The sequence below is a fragment of the Zophobas morio genome, unplaced genomic scaffold (assembly GCF_036711695.1).
Source record: "Zophobas morio isolate AGI-343-1 ecotype UQ-CSIRO unplaced genomic scaffold, CSIRO_AGI_Zmor_V1 ptg000007l, whole genome shotgun sequence".
Classification (NCBI taxonomy): domain Eukaryota; kingdom Metazoa; phylum Arthropoda; class Insecta; order Coleoptera; family Tenebrionidae; genus Zophobas; species Zophobas morio.
In genome coordinates, this window is record NW_026972112.1 from 12,980,526 (window position 1) to 12,994,199 (window position 13,674).

General features: G+C 32.1%; 1 protein-coding gene across 2 annotated transcripts in view; it reads right to left on the reverse strand.

Annotated features, from left to right (window-relative positions):
• Positions 1-13,674, reverse strand: part of LOC135124656 (zwei Ig domain protein zig-8-like) — a 289,793-nt gene that overhangs the window by 82,023 nt on the left and 194,096 nt on the right. For both annotated transcript variants that reach the window (XM_064049888.1, XM_064049887.1), the window contains exon 2: positions 2,179-2,330. In XM_064049888.1, coding sequence (XP_063905958.1) covers positions 2,179-2,330 — 152 coding nt within the window. The remainder of the gene's footprint in view (positions 1-2,178; positions 2,331-13,674) is intronic.

A 13,674-nucleotide genomic window follows, 5' to 3' on the forward strand; every position in this document is an offset into this window, starting at 1 on the left:
GAAATTTTATTTTAATTAATTTAAGACAGAAGATTTTTGTAGTACTAAAAGTATTAAACGCAGTTGGTAACGAGAATAATATTCTTTCCAATAACTAGTTTCGGTAAGAGATTTTTACTTGGTAGATATGGAGAATTGTTCTACTAAAAAAGTTACTTTAACTTCTAAGTTAGTAGTCTATTTTTTCAGAACGTTAGATATGTATAAGTACTTATGTATGAGTAACTTTGTGAAAATAATTAAATGTGAACAGATAGCTTTTTTCCTCAGGTCAAGGTCGAATTATGAAAAAACACGTGTAATACTGTCTGTCTATCTGTCTGTCTGGCTGTCTGGCGTCTGTATCGATTTTTATTAGATACGTAATCTTCACTAATTGTTGTCAAATTTTGTATGTATGTTAGGAATATCATATAGATGGTTAAACGCTAACCAAAATTTTGCTAGTCATCCCCATCAACAATTTGATTACGTCATCTCAAAGAATTCTATTTTAAAATGATATAACAACGATATACTTGTGGTTACGAATCCGTTTTGAGTTTTTTCCCTAAACGTCAAAATTTTTGCAAAAACATGTGCACAGTATAATAACATGTTACTACCAACACGGAATATAAGCCATGGTAGAGCTACGATCGCACGTTTGATGCCAAACTTGGCCGTTCCTTTTCTTTCTCAAAAATAGAGAATTCGCCCGCCGATATATTTAATGATGATAAAATAAAAAATTATAATATTCAGAACATTTTGTTCGATTGTTTTGACGAGACATACTCATTTAAATTAAACTAATTTCTATGTGACATTTTTTCGATGTATAAACATAAACACTTGAAGTAAGCTTGTTATTACTGTTAAGAAGAGATTTTATCTCGTTAGTTATCTGCTTTAAATATATTTTACGTTGTCCGTACTTGGGAATTTGCGCTCCCACGGAGCAGGGGCTGCGGGAAATAACCTTCGACCCACACAGCTCACAACATTCTTTTCTTAAATGTGTTAAAACTATATAAATGTGGGAAAATTCAATACTTCAGTAGTTGGTAACACTCTAAGGGTTACAGAAATTTGAAAAAAAAAAAATATATAAAAAATTGCTGACCTAATTCACAAATTGACAACTTCACAAATATGCATTATTGTTAGTATATAAATACCCACAATCGGAATACAAGACGGATCCATTGTCAAAATTAACCAATACAATACGTGTCGTTACTTTTTTCATAAGCATTGACCACGGCCTTGTGACAAGAAAGATAATTACTGCAAAGCTTAGACATTTTTAATTAGAACAGTTTTTGTTTATTTTCTGCTTTACTAGAAATAAATAAAGTATTGAACCAACCAGCGCTGCTTTTAGATGAGTTGTTCCAACTGCAGCGAATCACTTTAGTTGTTAGGAACTTCGTAAGTTTCTACTACATGCATAAAATAAATTTAAATACGTTGTAATATTTAGAGAGGTAAGATAAAACTTTACTCATACTTAAAAAGGTGGTGATGCTACCAAAAGCTTTTTTATAAAAAAAAAATCACAATCCACATTTTTTTTAAAACATTATGTCAGCATTGTTGATGTCGATTATAAATGAATTAAAAACATATTGTATGGTTTAAGTGACGCCTTCGACTTATCCAACTGTGTTACAAAAAAAAAACCTAAGATGAAATCTGGATCAAACGCCGGTAAATAAAAACCGAAAAAAATTTCGAAAACCGACAAAAAAATCCATATTTTAAAAGTTATCTAGGTACAGATAATAGAACAAGTATGGATTTATCCATCAAAACTTAAGTAACCATGCTGACCGCAGGCGGACAGCTGGACATGAACACTGATAGTGGTAACAAAAAATTAAAAGAATTAATTGACAAAATGAGTTATAGTAGACGAGACTGTATTCTACACTAACGCAGAGCAATTTGTTTCTGTCACAAGTAACATCTCTCATGGCCGCATTTCTAGCTACGTAATCATTCGTCAATGCAGAACTACGGAAATTACGCTATCCTAGCTTCGTTCACAGTTTTGAAATATATCCCTTCTAATGTGCCCATGTATTATTGTGATGTGAGTTTATTAAAATCTCAACGTGTAATGCGCGATTAAGCGACCCAATTGGGGACAAAAAAAGATTTATATCGCCAGAGCGTCGTATTTATCTAACTTACGGCTTTGTCTCCTAGCTGTTCTACCCTACAATGCAGAAAGGCAGTCTGGCCAACTGCGGTGGTGACATTTCGGGGTACATTGAATTCGAAGAAGGGGTAAGTGCTGACGTTGCCGTTTAGAAACCCCTCGTTGGAATAAGTCTCCACACCACCTGAAAAAAGCAAGTAAATTAAACTTCCACAAATGTAAAAAAGAACTCTCGCGTGACTGGAAATGTCTCCATCGGCAAGAGTTATTTCTAAATAAATAAACCTAATCAAGTGGCAGGTTCTAGATTATAGTTTTTGATTTATGAGATTTTTATAGCAACCAGATGCAAGTTTTTTTAGATTTGAATCAAAGCAATAACTTTTTTATTGTTTTATATATTTAATAAATTAACGAACGGGAAATATAGCGTTTTGCTATTTAGTTTTGTTATTTTTCATAAAATTTGGTAATGGTCCGTAAAAACTTTATTTTATATTTCTGTACTGACGCGTAGCTAGCATTATTATGCATGGCAATAAATCTGAAGAGCTTAAAACCGGTATAACTTCATATTAAATCTAATTTAATGACCAAATCTAAAATACGGAGCTCAGAAGCAGTGCTTTTTTCTGCATAATGTTGAAACTTTCTTAGTTTTATATAACTTTTTGTGTTGAATCCACACGTGGTTTAAATTCTGAAAAACAAACCACAAATGTTCACAATTTATAGGTAGAAGTTGCTTACTCTATAAATTTGAAAATAAGTACCTATTTGGTTGCCTTATTTAAAAAGGGGATACAAGTTGGTTAGAACTGTCCAATAATCTAGTGCAAAAGGGGAACGAATTCTGGGTAAACGAAGCTAGCTTCTTGAGTTACAAATTGATAAAATGTTTTATTGTTTCAAATAGTTTTTCAGACTTGTTATTTTCATTTCTAGAAGTTTTATTTGCTGCTTATCATAAGATCAACACTATTTTAAGTGGTAAAGGCAAACGGGGAATATAAAATCTCATACCTCTAGCGTTGTGCTTGTTGCTCCTTTCAAATACGTGTAAAATAAGACTACCAAACAACTCTTTAAAGAAATATTGCGAAATTACGGTTTTGATGCTAAAGGCTAAAAGTTTTCAAATTGGATACCAAATTGTTTTACGTGTAACATGCATTGTTGTAGATGTGTAATTCCTTTTATGTATTTATATGCTAATATTTTCTGGGTGTAATTCAGTTAGGTTTCAGTATTTAGATTACTAAATGTGTTTTATACCTTTGCCTAATGATAAATGGGTTGTCTAGAGACTAGGTATATGAACACATACAACAAATTTTTAATAAAAAGCAGTCAAATTAAAACACGTGTAACACAGACAAAACGTGAAATATGTATTTTGATAAAACGTTTTTAATTGAAAGTTAAGGTAGTGAAAAAATTTTGTAGACGCGTTTCGCCAACGTGGTTGGCGAAACGAGTCGACAATTTTTTTTTTTTTATACAACTTTCCCACACATTTTTTAAGAAATGTTGCAATTTTGATTTCGAGAGCCTGTAATTTGTTGGTTTTTTAGTTTATGTGACTTGTGAAGTGCGTACGTCTGGTTTTTAGTTAAGCGTTTTTGTTCTCGGTGGAGAAATATCCAGGATCTTTTTTTACAGTTTTTAATCCCACAACCCACAGCCAAATATCGATCAATAATGCTGGTTCCATATTTTTATAAAATAAGTATGTGAGTAATTTAAACACTTACGGAAATAACACACAATGTAAGTCATGCCAGATTTTTCATTTATACGGGACACACGATTACTTAAATAATACAAATATCGTGTGTTCCTTAATTATTTAGATCTAAGAATGCTATGCGATTTTAAACGTCTTCTCGGTTTCGGATACTTTTCAGATTATGCAATTAAACAGACACATGTGTAATATTGGTTGCGACCTGACATAAATCAATTTACAAACGAAGGTTAGCTCTTGCTTGAAATTTTTGTTGGAATTCTTGTAAAACAGCACCACTGTTGTAGTGCCATTCGCCTTCAATGGCAACTCCATTTCGGAAGTAGGACTCAATCATGAATGTTTTATGTTCCACAGAGAAAACCATTTGGCACTTTTATTTTCAAAAAATTCGAAAGTTTGACGTTCCAAACACCAACGCGGCTGAATGTATCAAAAACATTCAGAATCTGTCAATATAACGTCCACAGCCTTCACTGATCTAAATAATTAACGAACGCACGGTATTATGTCGTATAGTGTTCCGCGAACAATCCTGCTACACAATGATTTTATAGACAAAATTTCGTGCGATACAAACTCGTTAGGTTTAATGAAAAATATCTGCAAGTTTCTTTACGATGAAAGCATCAAATTGTTAACAAAGCGGAGATGGCCATTATATTTTTATAATTAAGAAAAAAAAAATTGAAAGAAAGGAGAGTGGGTAGGCTTTGTGAGAATTAGTTATTTTTTATTAAAGCAGAGATCGTAAGAAACTTGTTCGTACGTTCACTCTTACTTAAATTTACAGTTTTTTGGCCAAAATTTATAATAATAATTGAGTGAGCTTGAACCATACATCTTTTGAGAAAAAAGACCATCAGCCGCTTTATAGCACGTGAATTAAATATGTGTGTTTAACTCGTGAATCTGAGAATTTGATAGAATTTGATCACGTGATCGATTAAGTTAATGGCGTGCTTAAGTGCTTCTGTAAACCAGGTCTTGATATTATATTCGGCGGGTAAATCCAATGAGAAAATTTTTACTAAGATCCTGTACCAGACATGAAACACAAAATTAAAAGTGACGCCCTAACGCTAAATGATGTAGAGATTACTAGTTTTACTGTAAATTTTGAAGCGAATGCAGACTGTTTTTAACACTGTGACCAGCTCGAAATTACTAATACATTGTATGTTGATCTTATTATAATAATAATAATCAGAGAAATTATGAGACTCGCAATCGTAACTAACCTAGGACCGTATAACGGAAGACACTAGTTTGGAACAATTATCAGTTGCGTTAGAATGATGTCCTAAACATAACTTAGCTTCCGACTTTGTCTGTGGAATGAGTAAACATACCACCAGACCACTTAAAGTTGCATGTAATAACAAACGGCCAAAACAAGACGTGTTTGTTGAGCTCTTATGACCTCGTAGGGTCTAGAAAGGTTGTAGTTGCACACCCTCCAGCGACCCTAAACGATGTCATACATAGGGCGTAATTTTCTCTGAGGCAAATGTTAACGTGTTCCTTGGGGTTGATGAGCTTATAAGTGCATAGCAAACACGGGGAAGGATCTTATAAATTAGTTCGTGGCAAGTACAACTAACAATGTAAATTTGTTTATTACTGTTATAGTGTAATCTCAAAACACAAACAATCTCTTCACGGAAATGTGAAAAGAAGTATTTATTCTGGAAAGTTCTCTTAGCTAAACAGAATATTTGCATGGAATGTTTTCTTAGTTCCGGCGGTCTGAACTTTGTTGGAAAGAGAAATATCAACAATAAATATACAATTTCCTTTGTTTGTTGGACGATATCTTATGTATCTTATGCCCAATAAGATAATGAGGTTGACTGCCACTTTATTATAAGGTGCCTAAGTCAATGTTTGCGACTCATCTACGGTCGCTGTTCGGGAACAATGATAACAAACTCAAATAAAATAGGCTACGTAAACAGAATTGAGTGAAATTAAACAATTACAAACCGTAGTAATGCGTTGTATATATCTAACAAAATCTCGGACTAAGTAATTAATTGGAGAATAAATAGGGTCCAGGTAGTAATTTGCTTGTATTACGTTGATTTGGTCCGTCAGTTGCGAATGTTACGTGTATTCAGGATCCGTGATGCTGCTGCTTGTTGATAAAGAAAATTAAATTAGAATATACCATTACCCAAAAAAACATCATTTCTGTATGCTTTTGTACCTACTTTGCTTTGGGATAAAATTTCCCTCTTAAAATAATAAATTGAATTTTTAATCATTAAAATTTACTTTTTTATTTAACAGTTTTCCAATGTATACAGTCGCGGAAAATCGATAGCTTTCAAAGTTGTTGAAAACAGAAGAGCTAAAAAATGCAGTCGTATAATTTATTTTGTTTTGTAAAAAAATTAATATTTTGTTAAAAAAGTATTCCATAACGAGAGTAATTGTTATTAATTTATCCACAAAAATTGTATTAGTAGAATATATCCACATTTTTTTAATCAAATCATCACTAACTGATGCCATTAAAAATATTGTATTTATCCTTTTTTTGTTCATTTGTTGTTTATAAAAATGGGACCACGTCCCACCGACAATAAATTGCGTTTAACTTTTATTTAGGTAGAGAAGAAAACTGGACAATGGTCAAGATATTGTCACATTACAGTAATAGGTATATCAAAAATTGTCCAACGTTCAAAACTTCTGAAAATACTTACAATTGATGGTAAACTGAAAGAAACAATTAGAAAGTAATAGTTAGAATTAACTAGAGTTAATCGTAAGTTTTCGAATAATCCACTGTAGTGTTCTTTAACCCGGTCTCTGACGGAAAACGATCAGCAGAGTGCTTACATATCCCGAACTGTTAAGTACTAAACAAAGATTCTGTCTGATGATCTTCTATATAAAATTCCAGTTAGAACAAATACAGATCATCATTAAAATATTTTAGAAATAATTATGTTATTTCTTTTACACATAGAATTTCAACACTACAACATGTGGTCCGAAATACAACAAAAAATAAAAGAAAAAAAAATGCTGCTCAGAAGATTAAAGATTAAAAGCTTTGAAACTAAAACGTTATTGAGTTATGCTAGATGCAAGGCAATATGTAACTAAATATTGAAAAAAAAAACCATATCTTTGACTTCTAATAGAACTCAGTTAGTGCTTCAACCGAAAGTTCTTTTCAAGGAAAAAAAAAACGCTTCATATGAAAATTACACACAGTAGTTACATTATTTCCGACGTAAATTTACTTCTTATTAAAAAAAAAGAAGAACATGATGTGAGACACAAGACTATTTTGATTGATGGTTTTCAACATATTTGCATTTTTATGTAAAAATAGTCAGGTATTATATTTAAAAATTTTCAACTGCGCCATATTTAAAGATGGAGCTTTGAAATTTTGTATACATTTTTTAATTATCTTCCTTTAACAAACGTATAAAAATCTGAATCCTGACTTATAAAGTGATATTATTTTCTTAATAATACGGATTTTGAAAACAGTTGTCACAACAAATGACCATGGGTAACAACAGGCTGTTTGGTATACCGTTATTAGCATCATTAAATCAAAAAGTGAAACATGATTTCTATGAAAACCCTTTTTAACTATTGAACTTCGAAACTTATTTATTTATCATTAGTTGAATAGATAACGATGGGTCGCTACTATTTGGGACGGTTCTGACATAAATTGAACAATCAAAGTAATAATGGTTTAAAGTTTGTTTGGGCGATGGGACCTAGTTTAAAACGCATTTAAATCACCTGTAAAAGATTGTTATAAACTTTAGGACACAAATAAACAATTTTCAGCCAACGTTTCAGTCTTGTTTTATTGAACAAACACAAGCAATAATCTATTTTCATCGTTTTTGATTTTATGGAATTGTCGAGTGGCTGAATTTGTTCAGGGATGTTTTTACTTAAAATACGGTTCCTGAAACCTTCGCTGGATTCAATATGTTTCCGACGACACAAATTAAGTTAGATGAAACATCCACATAAGTCGTCTTTGGAAGTAAAAATATGCGTTAAAATGGTATTTACGTAGTATGTGTTCATATCTACTCTTTAAATAAGATATTTTTTTTAGTTTAATGAAACTCTTCAGTATGAAAAAAAATGGTCTAAGGTTATTTAAAGTATGCAGTTATTTTCATCGCTTGTGAACCAAAATCAGTTCTGCTTGCATCTTAAAGAGTATTGTTTAGTTTTATTTATTTACTTTTTCGTACGAAGAAATAATTTTATTTTAATAATGATAATCACTAGCAGATTAGGTGTCTAGTAAAGTAGCCAACAAACGGACGACAGACAGGTGGCAAATGACATTTTTGAAAATTAATTCAACTTATTAACAAAAAAAAACGTAGTTTGTTTTGCAAATGTAATATTCCGTTTAATAAATCTTGTGTAAAATTTGATTTTACGGACATGTGCCATTTCTATTCTAAATGATTCATTTATGTTAATGTAACTAGTTTCATCCATCTCTCAGAAATGTCGCTAAAGATGGCTTTACAGTTATTCATATATTCAGACGATCATTAGTTACGGAAAGCATTTAATTGTTATGGTCTAACACGAAATAGTACAAACCTTTCGTTGCTTGAGTAAAAGTTAGACAAATTATTGGAGACACTGTATCTACCTGTACCCATTTATCATTTTTAATAAGGTTTGTTAGTTCTCCATCTATCTAGAGCACTGATATACAAAATTTAACATCCTTTTATATAGTGACATAATTTTCTACAAAATGTGTTAAACAATCTAAGACAGTTACAATCACTTTAAATTGGCGTCGAATGATAGTGTCGGAGTATTTTGTACCATTAGTTCTAACAATTTATCCGTGTTACTGACACAACGAGAAATTTATGCCCACGTTTTTACGACAATAAAAGTGCAAAAGGGCAGCAAGTAGTAATAAAAACATTGTAAATACTGGCTGCTAAGTTTAGATATTTTTTTAAATTATATTTCCGACGGATTTCTTTTTTGAGTTTTAAGTAGACATTACAGTTACCCATTAAAAAAGATCTATAGGGGCTTTGGCTTTATGTAGTTGGTAGCTTTTAGAATTGAATTGTTTTGTACCTAAAACTCTTTCGGAACGTATTGTATGATTTTTAATGAAATTGTAGAACACGCGTTATTAGACTTTATTAAAAAACATAAAATGTTGTTTGTTTGTTGGGAATAAAGCTGACGAAGAAAAACTTGTCGTAGACTTTATTTTAAACTAAATTCAGCAGTGTAAATCTACGAACATTTGTATTAACTGGATCGTGTTTTTAGATCACACAACACTGTAATCTACTGGCTACTGTATTTTGCATTAAAATTAACACATAACTAAAATTCTCAACGAAAAATTGATACCATATCACGGTGATAGCAAAATGTAGCTACAGTTTTTATTTTTTCATCGCGAATGTTCGACATGTTTGTTCCATTTGTACCAGTTTGTGTCATTTAATACAATATGCATAAGCTCTACTTTGTTGTCGCTTGTCGCGTCGCTTATATGTCACTAGTCAAAACGATTGGTTGAGATATCTATGGTACAAATATACATCATTTACTAAAACAGTATAGTGCATCTATTGGCTCTTCATTATATTTGTGTATTTGACTCTTGATTACACCTTATTTCATAGTTAGTCAACTGTTTTGAACATAGAATTTTACATAAGAAAGAGTATAAATTTTTGATTTGTGAAAAGATATAAAAGTGGAAGCTCTTAAAAAAGAGAATCTGTCTCCGGCAAGTTTTTTGAGCTCGGCATGAAGCTTGTTGTTATAAACTTTAGTCACACACAAAAATTCACTGAGTCCTATACTTTTGTTGTATATAAAAGTTTTAACAAGCCATCGGTTAAGTAATGTTCTTAAAATTTAGAAAAGCCCCACGAAGTTTATCGCCGTTTTATCGTCGTTCTCGACTTGGATATTTACGGAGACGGCCCGACTCTATATATTGCTTTGGACAGAACAATTTTACGAACAATTAAACCGATAGTTCACAGGGAAAAGATAAAAAAACTTGATTCAAATGTAACGAACAATTATTTGCGTGCAGTAGTTCAAAGCGAAGACATCGCTTCATTTCTGTCTTTCATGTTATGGTTTTACGCAGTTGCAAATGTAAATTAGCTTTGAAATTATATTGGTGGATGGGAATATTTGCGTTTTGTTCATCTAATGACTGAATATTGTCGAGATCGCGGGTTTAAAATTACCCCTCACGACAAAGGATGTTAAATGCAACAAAAAAGCGACAACCAGGGACCGAGTAAGCCTCCTCGTAGACGGCACACAAAAACCGTAATGGTGTCTTCATTACTCCCTGCAGTAACGGTAAGGTGCTCAATAAACAATAGAGATTGAACAAAAAGCTGTTGAGAAACCGCACGCACTCTCTTGAGTGTACGTATGTTATTATCAGACGTAATTAAAGTGATTTGTGGGCGTCGCGGCCAGGTACAATTGTCCTCGAGCAGGATAAGAGAGGATATACTCCAGAACTTAGCACTTAACCCAGTTGCTCTGTTGTAGTTTTGGTCGCTACGACTGCACCGTTTCATATGAACCGTTGCCTGGACGTTTGTTGTTTCCGTTAAATGGAATATCTACAAACTTTACTGATCAGATTTTACTAAAAGCAAGATTTGCCAAGCTGATAAATTAATAATGCCAGCCATTTATTTACGACACGGGAATTATTTACGCTAAACGATGCCGACGCCCAATTAAGAGTTGTTCGTCGAAATGGCTTCGCTATGTACCACGTTCCGCATGCAGCTGAGCAAGCAGCGACCTCTAATGTTGGGATAGTCGTTTCAGATTTCACTAACAACTTCTTTATTAATGTACATATTTCTGTCCCGATACAACTTAAATAAAACAAACTCTAGGTAGTTTGCTGAAGCGGATGTGTACTTTTGCAAATTAAAAGAGACGGCAAAGGCATTAATTACTAACCACTTCAAACAAATAAAAATTATTCGACAAATGAGCTCATTTGTTAATTAATTAGCAGTGAACATGTTAAAACAGAACAAATTTAATTAAACATCAAATAATGCAAGTGTGGTACAGTTTTATGTTGATCCGATATATTGTTAGCTGACGACGTATCTGCATACAAATACTAATATGTAACTGAATTTTTAATATTTTTTTAATAATATGGAACACTAGACATTGAATATTTCGAGCATTACGATTTCCAATGCTAAGAACAAATCTCTAATTGAAAAAGCCAAGCATACCTCTCAAGTTGATCGGTAAGGATTCAGAACAACATCTAATACATCTTCTTTTTCACATTAACGACACTCCAATTTCCTCGTGTGTTTATAAACTGAAAAATGTACTGATGCATTATTTGTTGCATTTATGGATTTCTACTTTAAAAATATTATTTGAGCTAACGTTGAAAGGAAATTTTGTGTTCATGTCTGTTACTGGGATTGTTCTTTCCTCTCTTCAATAATAGCTGCTCGCACAGGTTGTTGCCACAAGACTGAATCGTGTTTGGGATTAGCCGTATTGCAGTGTATGCATTTCGTTTGATTTTATGTTTTCCCCAAGCACCTTTAGTTCAGTGAAGCAAAATAACTTCCGTTTTGCTCTATTTTTCAAATTTTGCACGATACCGATATGGGTTATAGTAAAAGAATAATTACACGAATTTTTCGATGTGAAACTCGTATAAATTATAATGCGTACCTTATTTAAAAAAAATTGCCGTAGCTACGGAAATACTGCAGCTTAAGATACGTTGTTGAGTTTCAAATTTTAAGTAGTTTTAGCTTTTAGGGAATGAACGTATTTACTGTTGCACTTCTCCAGGCTTGAGACTTGAACCCTGTTTGGAGGTAATATGTACATATAAATGTTGAATCATTTAGCTGTTGCAGGGAAACTCTTAACAATTTAGCTGAAATTTCGTCGCACCCAGTTTAACTTAGTCGCTGTGCAAATATTATAAGTTCTGCCCATGTGTGTTTACAGACTGGCTTAAAACTTTTCTTGATAACGTTTATCTTTACACCTAATTAAGAAACCATTTTTTATGTCTCTTCAATTTGCGTACTCAATGCTACGATTAAAACTGCAAACGTTGCATTTCTGTAAAAGACGACCTATCCTATATTTCTTTTTCTGCTGATTCCTTTTGAATCACTATTATTGCATTATAAAATTCCAATCTGTTTAAGAATTTTTTTAACGATGGATTTTTTCGCTCTAAATACTTTCTTCCCGAGCTTAAACTAGGAAAACATTGTAATAATAATTGTCTAGACATGTCATAACCCCTATACAGTCTGTCGTCTGTCTCTCTGCTGTCGGTTGTTTCTTGGCGATTTTACAAGAGAGACTGTAAAATTTTAAAAGTTTTTTTTTGGAATATTATGTAGATAGTAAAACTCTAACCCGAATTTGTCTGATAATTCGCACCAACAATTTGATGACGACATTTCCAAATTTTGCCAAGTAAATAAAAGTATACCTGTGGTTTATGAATCCGCCTCATTTTTACCTTAGACATCTCAATGTTTTACAATTTAACTTCCAAACTGCAAAACCGAATTTTCGGTTTCTCAAAAAAAGTTGATGACGTCATCTTATAATTAATCTTAATTTTACAGGATGAATCCTATCTAAAATGTGCAAAATACTATATGCCTACACTTGTAGTCATTTATATTTGTTATAAGTAGAGAGCGGATTTTATGAAATTTGCATATTCGTTATTTTTTGCATATAAGTCTTGATATTTAATATGTGAACGAATCATGCTAATTAAAACTGAATACAGCTATAAAAAAATTGCATATTTGCATATATTTGCCTTCTGCTGCATATTTCACGGAACGGGTGCATATTTTGCATTTTTATCAATTTTTGTGCTAATTTGAAAAAAAATTAGTGTCATTCTATGGGCATTTATCTAGAAAGACCAAATTTTATTAATCATATTGCAAATATTGTCCTGAGCTTCAAGTAACTAGCTTGGGTTTTATGGTAGTTTGGAGACACCACTGGGTGTTAAGCCATCCTTCCAGGTAAATTCGCGCCCTAATTACTTCTGAAAATACCGTTGATTCCCAATATTTTTGTTCGTTAGTTAAGTGTATTAATGGTACGTTTAGTGGTGGTCGAAGGGACGTTATACTATTATTTTTCATCGTGAGTTTGTATTGAAAGCATTTAAAGGGATACAGGTGTATCAATATGTCGAAGATAACTCAAATTAATTTATGGATTAAACTTTTTCCTGAACTTATTCTACAAGAACGAAATGTGTTTTGTCGCGCCTGCCCTAAACCGGTAAGTATTTTTACATCTGTGGACGTAGTACGCAGTTCTTGTATTTACAAATACATATACTTACTTTAGAATCACCGGAAAAACTTTTTGTTAGAATATTTCAAAAAATATCCAAAAATAAATTGTTACCAAAATAGTAATTAAATAGTGGATTACTACTATTTTTTAATTTGTTCCGATTATACATGTTTATTTTTTTGTATAAGAATATTATCTTTAAAAACGTGATTTATGTGTTAGTGAGATGTAATTAAACACTTTGCAATGTGATTTATATATTTTTTGTAATAAAACGTAAGTTCAGGAAACCTGTTTTTGAATTTTTTAAATAAATTTAGTTCGCTTATTAAGCTTTTTTTTAATTTTTGGAGCATATGCAACTGCATATCTCTGCATATATTGAGAAAGTTACTGCATATTTGCATAA